Source organism: Taudactylus pleione, unplaced genomic scaffold (genome assembly GCF_031769625.1).
Source record: "Taudactylus pleione unplaced genomic scaffold, aTauple2 ptg000009l, whole genome shotgun sequence".
Lineage (NCBI taxonomy): Eukaryota > Metazoa > Chordata > Amphibia > Anura > Myobatrachidae > Taudactylus > Taudactylus pleione.
In genome coordinates, this window is record NW_028284412.1 from 10416645 (window position 1) to 10433194 (window position 16550).

At 38.8% G+C, this 16550-nt stretch overlaps 1 protein-coding gene across 2 annotated transcripts in view; it reads right to left on the reverse strand.

Annotated features, from left to right (window-relative positions):
• GTF3C3 (general transcription factor IIIC subunit 3) overlaps positions 1–16550 on the reverse strand; it is an 89283-nt gene that overhangs the window by 33706 nt on the left and 39027 nt on the right. For both annotated transcript variants that reach the window (XM_088467157.1, XM_088467167.1), the window contains exons 8-11: positions 10345–10492; positions 6726–6792; positions 1732–1829; positions 908–1079 (exon numbers count right to left, since the gene is read on the reverse strand). In XM_088467157.1, coding sequence (XP_088323283.1) covers positions 908–1079; positions 1732–1829; positions 6726–6792; positions 10345–10492 — 485 coding nt within the window. The remainder of the gene's footprint in view (positions 1–907; positions 1080–1731; positions 1830–6725; positions 6793–10344; positions 10493–16550) is intronic.

The window sequence follows — 16550 nt, forward strand, 5'->3', positions numbered from 1 at the left end:
AATTCCACCATCACAAGCAGAGTATACAGATAATGCAACTGTGTTTAAGACTAAATGGCCATCCTCACATTGCATCATTGTCACTATCAGGTTAGGAATATATGGCCATCCTCACATTGCATCATTGTCTCCATCAGGTTAGGAATAGATGGCCATCCTCACATTGCATCATTGTCACTATCAGGTTAAGAATAGATGGCCATCCTCACATTGCATCATTGTCACTATCAGGTTAGGAATAGATGGCCATCCTCACATTGCATCATTGTCACTATCAGGTTAGGAATAGATGGCCATCCTCACATTGCATCATTGTCTCCATCAGGTTAGGAATAGATGGCCATCCTCACATTGCATCATTGTCACTATCAGGTTAAGAATAGATGGCCATCCTCACATTGCATCATTGTCACTATCAGGTTAGGAATAGATGGCCATCCTCACATTGCATCATTGTCACTATCAGGTTAGGAATATATGGCCATCCTCACATTGCATCATTGTCTCCATCAGGTTAGGAATAGATGGCCATCCTCACATTGCATCATTGTCACTATCAGGTTAGGAATAGATGGCCATCCTCACATTGCATCATTGTCACTATCAGGTTAGGAATAGATGGCCATCCTCACATTGCATTATTGTCACTATCAGGTTAGGAATATATGGCCATCCTCACATTGCATCATTGTCACTATCAGGTTAGGAATAGATGGCCATCCTCACATTGCATCATTGTCACTATCAGGTTAGGAATAGATGGCCATCCTCACATTGCATCATTGTTACTATCAGGTTAGGAATAGATGGTCATCCTCACATTGCATCATTGTTACTATCAGGTTAGGAATAGATGGTCATCCTCACATTGCATCATTGTCACTATCAGGTTAAGAATAGCTCTTACCTGCATGTCGTAGCCAAACAACAGCCAGATTGTATTTTTCAGAGCAAACCAGTGCACTAAGGAGAGGCAATGCAGAGTTATATTCTCCAACGTCCAGAAAAGCTTCTGCCACATCTAGATACAAATCACCCATTTCTTCTGGATTCTGCTCCATTAAGGATGTCAACATGGGCTAAAAAAACAAAACAAAAATAAATCATATTTACATAACAAAATGTAGCTCAACTTACTCACATTGTAAGTGAACCCAATGATGGCCCATATAATAGTCACTAGAAGAAACATATATAATTTAGGGGCTGATTCGCAGTCGCATGTGAAGTGGCTGTAGTTGCAGGCAGCCAGATTTACTACATTATACTAATGCGCGATTCCATACAGCAAATGCGAGTATGATCCGTGCGCCTGCAGGCAGGAGGCAGTGCTGCCCATTGATTTTACACCAACCACCGGCACCTGCCCAAGCCCCATACTATAGGTGCAAGAGATCCCCCAGAAACAGGCTTCCCTTTACCGTATGCACGAATCACACGGAGCATTAGATACAGTACACTCCTATGACACTCACATAAGTCAGGGCAGTTACGTGCCCCACCCCAAAATACCCAATTTAACAGAAACAGAAAGACTGATCCGACCAGGTGTTGTCCAATTCAGAATAGGACAAGCATATGCAAAAATGTGTAAATGCAAATCTGTACACACTCTGTATGCAGAAACTCGCCATTTCCATCCGTACACAGAGATCAGCCCCCATAGTATTTGATGAGGCAAAGAACCTCAAATAGGCATCTTGCTTTATCATTACGATTATTATTACTTACACCGACTGGCTCCAGAATATTTAGATGGATCAAACAAAGCATCATCTTTACTGTAATATCTATTGGGACGCCATCTGGTACATGACACAGAGCACTCTCTACAGAGACAAAACATACAAAAAATAGGTCTTACCATACACAGTAGAATGAGTACATACACTGTACCTCCCTGGTGTGTCTCCCTATGGGGGAGATTTAGCAAACTTTCTAAAGAGGAAAAGTGGATGGTTTGCCCATATCAGCCAATCAGATTGTATCTATCATTTATCTAGTACATGATGTAAAATAGCAGCTAGAATCTGATGGTTTGCTCCCCACATACATTTCGTAATTTTCCCTATCATGTCAATTTAATTTGCAGTCCTGAACTTTGCATCAGGGTTTATCAACTTCTAATCACATCTCAATTTATATAAATGTTTAACACGTACCTCTCTAAACATTTATACCAAGTACATCTTCATGTTTGTAAGTGGGTCATTCCATGTCAAGTGACAGTTGCACCTACCCCTGGTCCACTTGACATGGAACAACCCAAACATTTAACAACTACATTGTCATTATGTAATAATAGTCCACTTGTTAAAAAATCAGCTTACTACAGAATACTCTAAGTTTGACTAAAAGGTATGCAAGAATATACTGTTTGAGAAAAACAGAAATGGACAGAGATTATATATATATATATATATATATATATATATATATATATATATACACACACACACACACACACACAGTATAACAAAACAACATAGATAATTCCAGCACAACCACCTAACAAAAATTAGCACCTGTACCCGGTGCCTTCACGAGCATTGCTCACGCTAATTTAAATTCATCCAAATAGGTGCGGCACTCAGAATAAATAATGGCTCACAGCAGCACGATCATAATGTTTCAGTACTATTTATGTCAGTACTGTTATCAGAACAATACATAACAAATGATTTACTGACCTTGAATACCCAAAGAAGCCCGCTGTGCAATCCCCTGCCAGAAACAAAGCTCCGATGCTAACCACCGTCCCCAAGCAGTGACGTCAAAACTCATCGCCCGTCAAACATATTACGGACCAAACGAAAACTATCTCCATAGAAACCCTAAACAATCACTCTAAGATCTTAAATAAAGCCATGAATAAATATGCACATACAGGGATATTACCATAATATTGACATAACATAAATTGCATATTGCGAGAAAGCTCAAAGCATGTAAATACATATATAAATTGCAATGCTAAAAATACCATACTTTATAAAAAGCAGTGTAATCCTAATGTCTCATTGAGACCATAGGGGGCCAGGGTATTCATGCGATGTATTCATCGCGATTCGCATTGTAGCAACTTTTTTGCTCCATTACCCCCCCATATTGAGTATGGGATGTGGTCATCAATAATACTGTAATTAATTGATGCCAAACCATGCCCAGTCTGCTTAAAATGGCGTGCAACAGGTTCACATGTACCACCATTTAATGCCAATCGGTTGGCCGAGCGATGAAGGGCCATCCGCTCCTTAAACATCCTTTCCGTTTTGCCTATGTACGACATATCAAATGGGCAAATGATCTGATAAATTACTAACTTGGTGTTACATGTCAGGTGATGTTCATAAACAAAAAGAAAAAAGAAGAAAGAGAATAGAATATTTTCATATCGTGCACTCTTTATCACCCAACTATTCCACACATTATGATAATTCAATAACTATTAAAATAACAAATCTTTATTGGTATTATATTAAAACTTATATACAAGGGACACCAATACGGCGAAATATAAAAACGATAGAATTATTCCTAAACCGGAATATAAATAGTAGTGTTGTGAATGATATCAATGAATAAAGTGAATTAAAAATTATCCAATTACCACTGTTATGTTATCTTTATTATATATTGTAAAGTGAATTAAATCTCTGAGCATGGTATATCTCTATTCATAAAGACCTTTCAGAACATTGTTACAGTGTCAGTTGCTATCTAAACACCGTAGTATGTATAATACTAGAAACAACTAAGGTCTATGCTTCCCTATTAACTTCAATCCACAATATTGTGACCACTAGTGCTATTATGCAAACTATATCCACCTGTCTCTTTAACTTGTTACTATTACAACAGAGGGAAATTGACAGATAGATTGTATAATTTTATTGCAACAATTTGTTGCCTATATCCAGATTCTCCAACTCAGAGGGAATTTGTAAATACTATCTGCGAGTTATAGATATGTTTAGTGCATTAGTACAATCAGTTCTCCACTTAAATTATAAAGGGAGAAAGAAAAACGACAAAGTGCAATTCTGTTTTATATAGTATATATTGTGAACAACATATCCATTTTTTATATATATATTTAAACCATTAAATTCACAATTTTTACAGAATGCAATCATTCACCCATTTATGGAGTATAATAAGGAAAAGTTCAAGAGAAATATTCAATTTAATCTCTGAGTTATAAATCTGATTGTAATGTAATCAATCAGTCATATCTGTGTCATTATATATCGTGTATACATTTCTCCATCCACGTACTTATTGCGGAAAAAAATATGCAGTATATCCAGAATAACACTATGGCCAGTTTTAAAGCTCAGTATGCTGTGGATGGTCCATCAATCATATTTATATCATTATATACCATGCATACACTTCTCAGTCTACATGTTTGTTGCGGAAGAAGTACACATTATCCCCAGAATAAAGCTATGGTCAGTTTCAGTATACTACGAATAACAAATATGATTGTAATGCAGTCAATCAGTCACATCTGTGTCATTATGTATCGTGCATATATTTCTCCGTCCACACACTTATTGCGGAGAAAATATACAGAATATCTAGAGTGAAGCTGTGGTTAGCTTTAAAACTCAGTATGCTACGGATAATCAATCAGTTGTATCTGGAGGTACGCAGCCAATAGAATATAGAATGGCTAATGATTTTTGAATTGACCAATAGGAGCCAGACTAAGGGGATAAATGAGAACGGAAACGAGCGCTCTGCTTGATCTGCCTTGACAAAGCAGCCCGTAGGCGAAACGTGCGTCGGCGTTTCCAATTATGCCACTGTTTTTAAAATGTTATTAGTTAACTTGTGATTTGTAGTACACTGAGTTCTAAAAGCTGACCATAGCTTTACTCTGGGTATACTGTGCATTTCCGCCGTAACAAGCACATAGACGGAGAAATGTATGCACGATATGTAATGATACAGATACAACTGATTATCTGTAGCATACTGAGTTTTAAAGCTAACCACAGCTTCACTCTAGGTATACTGTATATTTTCTCCGCAATAAGTGTGTGGACAGAGAAATATATGCATGATACAGATGTGACTGATTGACTGCATTACAATCCCATACTCAAACCCCATGGACAGAAACACTATACTGAGAACGCAAAGTTGTCATCCAAAACCTTAAAATATGGGCTTACCATACTCACAGATGTTACGGGTAAGTCGAATTAATAGTGACGATAACGTAGCAATCAAGCAATTTGATGAGATGACACAAATTTCTGCTAAGGGGCTATGATCTAACATTGCTTCTGAAAACCAAAGAGAAGGTCTTAGCTATGGATAGAGCTACATTGTGGTGTAATGTTGGTGAAAGTAAAAAGAAAAAAGGATAACCCTGTAGTACCATGGGTCAAGAAATAAAACAAAAAAAGTAAATTGATCAATTATGGCTGATAATACAATCAGATTCGGTCTTAAACTAAACTAAAAGATACCAAAATTATTGTATGGTGTGGAAGGGGTAGAAATCTGAGGGACATACTTGTCAAACCAGATGTGGCCAAAATGGGTAAAATAAGCAGTACACATTTTATTTAACAAAAGAAAAGTCTGTTTTGGTTGTTCTTGCACTACATGTAGGTATATAATAACGGGACAATCCTTTAACCATCCCTATTCGGGTAAAAAATTATTTCTCAAACATCACCTGACATGTAACACCAAGTTCATAATTTATCAGATCATCTGCCCATGTGGTATGTCGTACATAGGCAAAACGAAAGGATGTTTAAGGAGCGGATGGCCCTTCATCGCTCGGCCAACCGGTTTGCATTAAATGGTGGTACATGTGAACAACCTGTTGCACGCCATTTTAAGCAGGCTGGGCAATGGCATCAATTAAGTACCGTATTGACCACATACCATACTCAATACAGGGGGGTGGGCAATAGAGCAAAACAATTGCTACAATGCGAATCGCGATGGACACATCGCAGGAATACCCTGGCCCCCTATGGTCTCAATGAGACATTGGAATTACACTGCTTTTTATAACGTATGGTATTTTTATCATTGCAATCTATATATGTATTTACATGCTTTGAGCTTTCTCGCAATATGCAATTTATGTTATGTCAATAATAGGGTAATATCCCTGTACGTGTATATTTATTGATGGCTTTATCTAAGATCTTCAAGTGATTGTTTAGGGTTTCTATGGTGATAGTTTTCGTTTGGTCCGTATATGTTTGACGTCACTGCTGGGGGACGGTGGTTAGCACCGGAACTTTGTTTCTGGTGGGAGATGCACAGCGAGCTTCTTTGGGTATTTAAGGGCAGTAAATCATTTGTATTGTTCTGATGACATCACTGAAATAAATAGTACTAAAACATTATGATCGTGCTATTTACCTATTTGGATGAAAATTATATATATATGTATACAAACACACACACTATATATATATATATATATATATATATATACACATACACACACATATACACACACACACTATATATAATTTTTTTAAGCTTTCCCAACAATGAGGCCCAGAGAATCCATAACACAGTCAATCACATCATAAGTCATTGACGATTCAAGGGTTAGCTAGTCTTCGTGTTTATAACACATTGCAGGAAAACAGTATAACTCTCTTAAACAATTTTTTATTTTAAAAGACATACATTTGCATCATAAGTCAGCCATATTTTTCAAGAGGGCATCCGAAAATTACCTGCACTATCTTCAGGGCTGGAGTTGTCCTTTTTATTCAGAGTAATCCCTGAGAACTGTGTAATAACCTTAACAAATAAAATTAACAAACAATTTTCTTATGAAGAATAGATCTAGGAAACTTCACCTTAATGTATAAACAAACATGAACACAGATCTATTTTCCAAATAACAAGGTAATGTAATGTAGTGTGGTGTTTTTTCCTTGCCACACAGCTGCTCAGTTTTTAATAGGGTAAAAAAACAAAAAGACAAAAATCCCATAACAGCTGTAACTTGCTGTCAATATGGATAAAGAACTGCGCTTGTGCTATATTTTCATATACTTGTTGGCATGTCCTGGTCATAGTCCATGTTACATGCATATAAATATACGTATAACTGAGTTACAAGGAACAACTGAAGCGGTTAATATGCTTAAGCGATACTAGTAAATGACTATACAGGTTGAGTCTCCCATATCCAAATATTCCGAAATACGGAATAATTTTAGCATGACTGAGATAATGAAACCTTTGATTTTTGATGGTTCAATGTACACAAACTTTGTCTAAGGCACAAATTATTAAAAATATTGTATAAAATTACCTTCAGGTTGTGTGTATAAGGTGTATATGAAACATAAATGAATTTAATTCATAGTTACCTACTTTCAACAATCTCTTCCCGGGAGAAGCCCGGGTATGAGAAGCAGCAAGGGGCTGATGGGGGCGGGGCCTAACGATTCGCATCATTAAGCCCCGCCCCCTCGCGGCAAAACTGCCGCGATTGGGTAAAATTTACATAGGGGGCAGGGCCTAATGCTGTGATTCATGCAGAATCACATCCTAAGCCCCGCCCCTTCATGGAGACCCGCGATCGCCGCGGTTATTCTCCTCATTCTGCCCACTTCACTAGGAAGTGGGCAGAATGCGGGAGAAATGCCTACCCTTCCGGGGGTGCGGGGGGTTACCCGAAAAATCGGGAGCCTCCCGCGAAAACCGGGAGGGTAGGCATGTATGATTTAATTTCTGTACACAAACTTTGCTTGAGCCACAAAATTATTGAAAATAATTTATAAAATGACCTGCAGGCTGTGCATATAAGGTGTATATAACACATACATGCATTCTGTGTGTATATTGGGCTCCCATTCCCAAGATATTTAATTATGATACGAAAATATTACAAAATACGGAATATTCCGTTTTCCAAAATACCCCTTGTCCCAAGCATTTTGGATATGGGAGACTCAACCTGTACTACACATTTCAATACTATCACTGTACACACTGCTAAATATATATCAAGATGAATAATGATGGATATTTAATGCTATGGGCATAACACTGAGTCACCACCATGTCCATCTTGTCTCTAACACATATACAGGGGTATTCAATATGGGTGCGATAACATTGTTTTTGCGTTAATATCGGAGGTATGACGTCATTATCGCAGGTTTTACTTTTACACCGTATTCAATTTCAAAGACTTATCGCAGTTTTGAAAAGTCTTTACACCATTGAATAGGTGTCGAAAAAAAGTGCAGAATTGGGGTTTAGGGGTGCAGGCTTAAAAAAATAGCCTGCACCCCTGGGAATGACATTTAAAAAAGAACTGTGTCAAAAAAAAGTAAAAAAAAAAAATAGGGACACTCTAAAATATTTAAAAATTGGGGTGAAAAAAAAAAAATGGGAAAAAATTGTTTAACAATAGGGAAATAGGTTCAGGGCTATTCTGCAAGTATGCGGCAGATGTTTTCTAGAATAGAATTATAGTGGCAGGTGCACAAATGCAGAATTTTTAAAAACTTACTTTAGTAACTTCAAAATATGCTAGTACCCATTTTCATGTACCCCAAATTTGATGGGACCACTTAAAAAAACGAAAAAAATAACCTAAATGCTCTTCTGCATCACTTATTCAATGTCGGGGGAAAAAACACCTGCTGCGGCTATTTAAATCCGACTTTCAATTAAAGGCTAAAACAGGGGTACCCATAGTGTTCCCCCATGTTTTTACTACTTTAGGGGGGGTCTTACAATTATTTTAAGGAAAAATTCGTAACTTTACGCAAATCCAACTTCGGAGTTTCCAGTTTTCGTTAATTTTATATTGAATACGGGGATAAGCGGGCGCGCGCACCATACCTTAACGCAGAAAAAAACTCCGATATGAAACGTTAACTTCGACAGTGAAGTTAACGTTTCATATTGAATACCCCTCATAGCCTAGTAACTGTACTTCGATTAAAGACAACATATGGTTGATTGAAATGTATTAATGATTTTTTGTCCTACTAAATATCAGAGTGCCTAGTGAACCTCTCCTCCCTCACTTCTGTCTTGTTTTTAGGAGAATATATCAGCAAGGAGGCGGTATTCCACATGCAGCCATCGGCTGCTGTGGAACTAAACATCCCAGCATGCCCTGACAGTTTTTACAATAACTTACCTGCTCAGTAATGTCCAGAGGTGTCTCCCTGCCTGGTGGTGCCCTATGCTAAGCTTGCCTACAAATGCTGGCAACGGGCTGCCGATTAATGCGAATGCACAAAGGCCATCTGCACATGCGTACAATAATGCAATCCGCTTGGAATCTTCTAAGCCTTGTAGACTTCACTGAAGCAGGAAAGGCTTTGTCAGATCCCCACGGTCGGCAATGGGGACCATATGCTAATGCAATCTATAGATGGCGTAAGCTATACAGTCATAAACAGCAGTGAGCTAAGCTTACAGCCATTTGCTAAATACAGAACAGATGTCATAACCCCTTTATCGAGTGCTAAAGGGGTTACGGCTCATTCTCAACCTAAACATTCTAGGGTTTCTTGAATTAAGTAATAAGCATAGTTGCTGACATTGGCAAATCCCTCTCCAGAAGGTCCATGGAGAGGAGGTACAGGTGGGTGGGTCACCACAATCACATGACTGCGGCCCCACCGCCATGACAGTTTCCCACAATTCCCAGCTTTGCGTCGCTGGCCCACCACCTAAGAAGCGGTGGCAGAGTGTTGCCTACTTTTCCGGGAACCAGACAAATCTCCCCAAACATGGGAGTCTCCCAGCAGTTTTGGGAGAGTGGACAAGTATGGTATTAAGACTTTTATTGTCTATGAGATATGGAACATGATATTGCAGAAACTAACGAGTTATTTCCAAAGTTCCAATTTTCACAATGCAGTAACCCACAGATTACATATTAACGTTTATTGCTAAATGGCTGAGATATTACTAAATACCTCTAATATTACAGTTAGTAGGGATTCTTTTTGACCTCGTTAATTTTTCATAATAAATAATATACACATAATAGTAACCCAGATCGAAGTGGGCAATAAGCTGAGACATAAATTAATTATTATCATCATGTATATATATACTAGTAACATATTCCGCTGTGCTTTACAATTGGTAATAAAAACAAGACTAGGCAGTAACAGTCAGACAGAACAGTAAGAGGGCCCTGCTCGCCATTTTATAATCCAAGTAGCAATTTGATACAAAAGGTACATATAATAAGTGTTTAGTGGGCTGTATGAGCTTATCTTGTCCTGTATCTGCATAAACATGAATATTAAAGAAATATATACAACTCTGTCAATTCTGAAGCAAAAACATTAGTTAAAATAAAAATACCTCCAGTGCTTTATCGTATTGGTTGTTAGAGATGTAAAGTTCAGCAGCAATATTGACGTCCTCTATTGCAACAAGATTCTTGTGTTTGGAAAACGCTTCTTCAATAATAACGATGGCAGAGGAAACATCATTGGCTTCATAGTAACTCCTAGGAAAAAATTTAAGAATAAGGAATTTAGGGACTTATTTACCACGGATTGCTATATCGATCGTAGCTGCAATTACGCACGAAATTCAACTGCGATAGTATGTTAATCGATTGCGATGTCCTCGCAGCACAACATAAGGTCGGCCACTTTATTTACCACACATCCGTAATGTTTACAAGGACTGCGAAACCATCGGTACAATTGAGTACCAACGCAGCCTCTCGGACACTTGCACGACCTCTGACCTTACTCAAGAAATTGCTAACAAACACGCACGCTATGAGACCTCAGACTGCGTAGGCCACCGCAGTGGATAATTTCTGCACGCTAGTGCAATGCCATTGAAACACGCTGGATTGCCTGCGTTCGCCAGACCACCTCCGTCACCACCCACAAACGGCACACTTCCTGTCAATCATTCTGCTATGGGTCTGCGTAGCCTATGTGATCGCAGTCCTGATCGCAATAGCTAGTTCGCGCACTGGGATGCATACACAGAACGAAACAATCGGCCGATTGCGTGCGTAATCACAGTTGCGAGTTAGAACATTAATCTGCGTGGCCCTTTAAGCCTGCCCGATTTCCCTATACATGAAAACTTGTTTATTTTAAGGAAGGAATAATACACATCCTACTGTAAATTATGGATATCAGAAATCCCTTATATATATATATATATACACACACACACACACACACACTACCCATATATCTGTCTGTTATTACCCAGTTTTGTTCTATTAATGTTTACAATTGAAAAGCGCAACGGAATATGCTGCTCTATATAAGAAACTGTTAATAAATAAACATGGAAAAGGTGAATCAACACATGGTTCACCTTAAGGGAGCGCTTAAATGTAAACTTCAAGATCAGATATATTTAATATCACAATTTATTATGGTCAATTAAAGAACATGTAAAATACATGTAATCAGCAATTATAAAACTATATTGAGTATCCCACACAATTCATTACATTCATGACATATGATTAAAAGATGATTCACTTCATTAAGATATCAGCTCAGAGTAATATTGTATCCAAAAGGACTGAAAGCCTCAGGTTCAATATATCAATAACGATGTTTGCAAAGTCATGATAGCTCCTCCTGAGAGTAAAGATTATATATCAATGTTCCACTCCAGTGGTAATTATTAGTACGAGCCACAGTCTATTCCAATGTAACAATCAGCAGCAGCCAGTTGAAAAATAATACTTTAACAGTCAATAAATCCCGGTATATTTACCCAGCTCCCTCTTTGTTTATAGATGTTTAAAGGAGAGATGCCGGTCCGGAAATAGCGTTGGTCACACTTGTAAGGTGTTTCCTTGTGAGTGTGTTACTGTACAAAAAGGACAGTATTGTTCAGTGCAGTCTCACTGCGCGCTGAAGGAAGCTCTTATTTCAAAAGCCGGAGAGGTCTGGCTGCATGCTGTGGTGGCTCGACATCAGAGCCGGAGGTTTAGTATGCAGTAACGTAGTTGCGTGGACTGGATTCAAAGTATCAATATTCTCTTGACGCGTTTCTCTGTCATGTGACAAGTTTCCTCAAAAGGGCAGTATGATAGAGTCTCTATTGTGGTGCTTTATATACCACTCCTCTTTGCTTTTTAATAATACTGCTAATTGTTTAAATGAAAGCAGATGTATCTTGAATCCATGTTTTCCACATTTGTTTAAACCAATTCATTTATATTTCATACACTTGTTAAAAACAAGAAAACATTCATTAAATTAAAAATGTATTAAATATATAACTTATTGCTCATTGAAGAGTTTATCCATTCACATATTAATGATTTCAGAGACAGATGTGTCAAAACTCAATGAGGTTCATACACAATAAGTATATCACATAATCCCCCCTAGGTGTAAAAAAGTGGCTCATGTATTTTCTATGATATGGCATATTAGCTAGATGGCTTTCAATGGAGTTGGTTAGAGCTATCGAAGATTGAAAAGTCCCTACGACTTGTTTTGGTGCCAATTATCAGCAGTTTATTTGTTCCTCTATTATTGCTGCTCCATTGACTTCAAATGATAAAGAAGAGAGAAGACCCCAATAATACTATCTTGGTAGTTGTAGAAAGGTTTAGTAAGATTTCTCACTTTAACACCCTGTCAGGGGTTCCTTCTGCCAGGGAATCTGCATCTTTGTTCAAACAACATATTTCATTACATAGAATCCCTTCTAATAGAGTTTGAGACCGGGAGTTGCCCATTTTTGGTGGTCTTTTTGTGCCATGTTGGATATTAACTTAAGTTACTAGTCAGCATACCTTCCTTACACTAACTGTTAAATCAGTCCTTAGGGGTCTATTTACTAAGCAGTTTTAGGAGACAGAGTGAAAAGTGATAAGAAAGTGATAAGGTGGCAGCCAATCAGCTCCTATCACTTTTCACTCTGTCTCCTAATACTGCTTAGTAAATAGACCCCTTAGTGCAGTATCTCAGAAGTTACATTTTACATTTGAATGAGAACTGGACAGAATCAGTTCCACATGTGGACTTTGCACACAATAGTGCTCCATCTTCGTTACCAAACACCTCTCCATTAATTTGTGTGTAAGGTCAACACCCAAGCAACTTCCTTTACGGATTTTGGACAGACAAGGGCTTCTGGTGGTAGGGGAACTTCGGTGTGTTGGAGGATAATGTAGAGCAAGGTTCGGCCGACCCTTGAGCAACATTTCATGCCATTAATTTTTCTTTTTGCAGAAAAAAAAAGTTGGAAGCAGAGCTTTGTTGTTTAAATTAAATTTTTCAAGTTGACAACTTTTTGCGAAATTTGGTCCTAAGTATATTGGGCCAATCCTGTATGCTATCAGATACATCTAAGTTTGTCCCTGAGAATTCCAAAAACTATCCACTGTTACTTAAACCAGAAGTGTGTTTCATAGTTGGTTTGAGGCCAGGGTTCCTTCTAAAGCACCTGCAGTTTTTCAGAATTTGAAGTGGAAATGAATCCTAAAAAGTGCAAGTGACTTCCTGCTCCCAACACTTGCATCCTTTCGTCCTGTGGTTTTGGTTGCTAGGCAGCCTCTTCCCCTCCTACACATTGCCTGTTGTAACCAATCAGGACCCCCACCCCCCTTCCACATTACTTGCATTCAGGTGCTGCAGATTTAAATGGGAGGAGGCTGGTTCTTCAAGCCATTGGTCTACACAAATAGCCTCCTTTCTCTCCTGCCGGTTCTGGTGATAGGTTGTGCAGCATAGTTTGTGCTTTACTACAGTACATCTGAACCTGCAACTCTGCAGGTTCAGATGTAGCAAAGCACAAGCTATGTTTTTCTTTTTGGATTCTGATGACTTTTCCTCTCCTGACCTGACCTGTTCCAGACTACGTTTGTCTGCCAACAGCCCTGACCCACTACTGCCAAACCATTACTCCCTGTCTGCCGCCAGCCTTAAATACGGTATGCAGTCGGGAAGCCGGCGGACCTAATCCCGACAGCTGGCTTCCTGACTGCTTTATCCCGGCGAGGGTTAAATGACTGGTGTCTAAATGTAGACACCTGTCATTTTACCGACGCCGGGAGACCGGCGCCTGGCATCCCGATCGAAGTGACGGCAGGAGACTTAGGGTTAGGTACCCGCCCAGGAGGTTAGGGTTAGGCTAGGGGGAGGGAGGGTTAGGCACCCCACAGGGGGGAAGGTTAGGGTTAGGCACCCTAAAGGAGGGTTTGGGGGTTAGCAATAGGTTAGCTAATGCTTACCTTCGACGATCGGGATTTCCTCCTCTGCCGGCCTCCTGGTGTCGGGATTCCAACCGCTGGGCAAGGGTCCGACGGTAAATCATACCGCTTCCCTAAATACAGCAGTATTTAATCATTACTGCCTGTACACCGCCAGGCCTGACCCTGCAGTATCTAATAAATCCTGTACGAAGTATCAGACCGATCAGCCATGGAACAATATATAGTATGATGGATCGTATAGTGTGATAAACTTCAAACAAAGGGCATGGAGACCGTAAAGCAGTGTTTCCCAACTCCAGTCCTCAGGGACCCCTAAAGCTGGCCACACACTAGACCAACTTACATCCAACCATCCAACTAGTTGATTGGTTGGAATGAAAATCTGGTAAGGGATGAAAGCAAATGACAATCAGCAATTTGCTCCCAAACGCCGGAAAATGGACAAAAACTTTTGTTTGAACAAATTGTTTAGATCAAACATTTAACAAATTTGTCTGACCGACCAGTTTCATCTGTTTTCTAGCATTTAGGAGAAAATTGCTGATCATCATTTACTCCCATACGTTACCAGATTTTCATTCCAACCAATCAACAAGTTGGATGAAAGTTGGTCTAGTGTGTGGCCAGCTTTACAATGCATGGTTTTACAGATCTCCTAGGTAAAGCTGGCCACACACTAGACCAACTTTCATCCAACTTGTTGATTGGTTGAAATGAAAATCTGGTAAGGGATGAAAGCAAATGACAATCAGCAATTTGCTCCCAAAGGCTGGAAAAGAGACAAAAACTGTTTGTTAAATGTTTGATCTAAACAATTTGTTCAAACTTGTCTGAACGTCCATTTTCATCTGTTTTCTGGCATTTAGGAGCAAATTGCTGATCATCAGTTACTCCCATACTGTACCAGATTTTCATTCCAACCAATCAACTAGTTGGATGGTTGGATGCAAGTTGGTCTAGTGTGTGGCCAGCTTAATGCTCAAGTGAACTCATTACCCACTGACATTTTAAAAGATCCACAGCTGGTGCTAATAATTTCACTCAGTGATAGTGGGGAGACCTGTATAACATGTAATGTAATGGTTCTCTGAAGACTGGATTTGGGAAACACTGCCTTAAATTAGACTCTTTAGTAGTCACAATTCTTAAGATCAACCACTAGAGACTGGGGATACCAGGGGCATGGTATGATTGGCATGAGCAGAGACAGTGGAGGGTGAAGGCATGAAAAATGAACTAGTCTTTGTAGCAATATAAAAAAAAGCCAGTTGCTGGCAACCATGATCATCACTCATGTACTGGTGTGACATTTATTTTCTACGTAATATATTCCCTTAGGAACTGGCTAACAGCTGCTTAAGAGCATTTATTTCATGGTTTACTAGATTGTTACAAGTGTTAAGTACTACAATGCAAAAGGTTACAGTTATCCTACTTGGCACAGGAAAACAGGGATAAAGTATATGATATTTTATTACAATTAAGGTATTTTATATTATTCTATTTGTATGTTCATTTTGCTTTTTGATTGATATATTATTTACCAATTTCAGCAGTGCCACCTGTTCTCTGTCATTAAATTGCTTGGATGCCAACATTGTGTTCTCCAGATAGAGCATCTGGTGATGCCATAAACCGTATCTGAACGTACTTAGGCTACAAAAGAAATACTAGATCTTCTAGCATCTGTGGACCTGTGCAATAAACCTAGATGACAATCTTATCGGTATCCTGTAGCTGGATTCCCCCACTTCTCTAGCTAAATAAATGACCATCTTCTGTTAGATTCAGCATTAACCACTAATTCACCTGCACACAGTGGTGCTGATGCAGAATAATATATGCCTGGTACATGACGTGTAATAAACCAGGAGCATATACTGCTGATGTAGAGACGTACGTATGTCAAGAGATTCAGTCAATCAGTGTCTTCTTCCCTCCATTACCCTCTTAATATCAAAGGCACTGTCTGTGTCACTTCCTGACAAACTAGTGAACAGGTAATTGCCACCCACAACAAGATCAGTGCAGATTATTTTACCCCTAGTAATGATAAGTTACCATGCTGCCATACCAGGCAAGAAATGACTCCTCAGTTCTAGGGGTAAATTTACTAAGATGGGAGTTCTATTAAAAAGGGATCTTGCCATAGCAAACCCAACAAGAATTCTACAGTCGCACAAGAATCATTAATGGAGTAGAATAAATGGAACCCTCATATTGTATATATATATATATAGGCAATCAGACAATTCTTAAATTGAGGGGTGCTACCACTGACACCAATATCAAATACACAGAAAAAGAAAGATAGACACGAAATGTCATATGTGGTGCACTATTGTTAAAACGT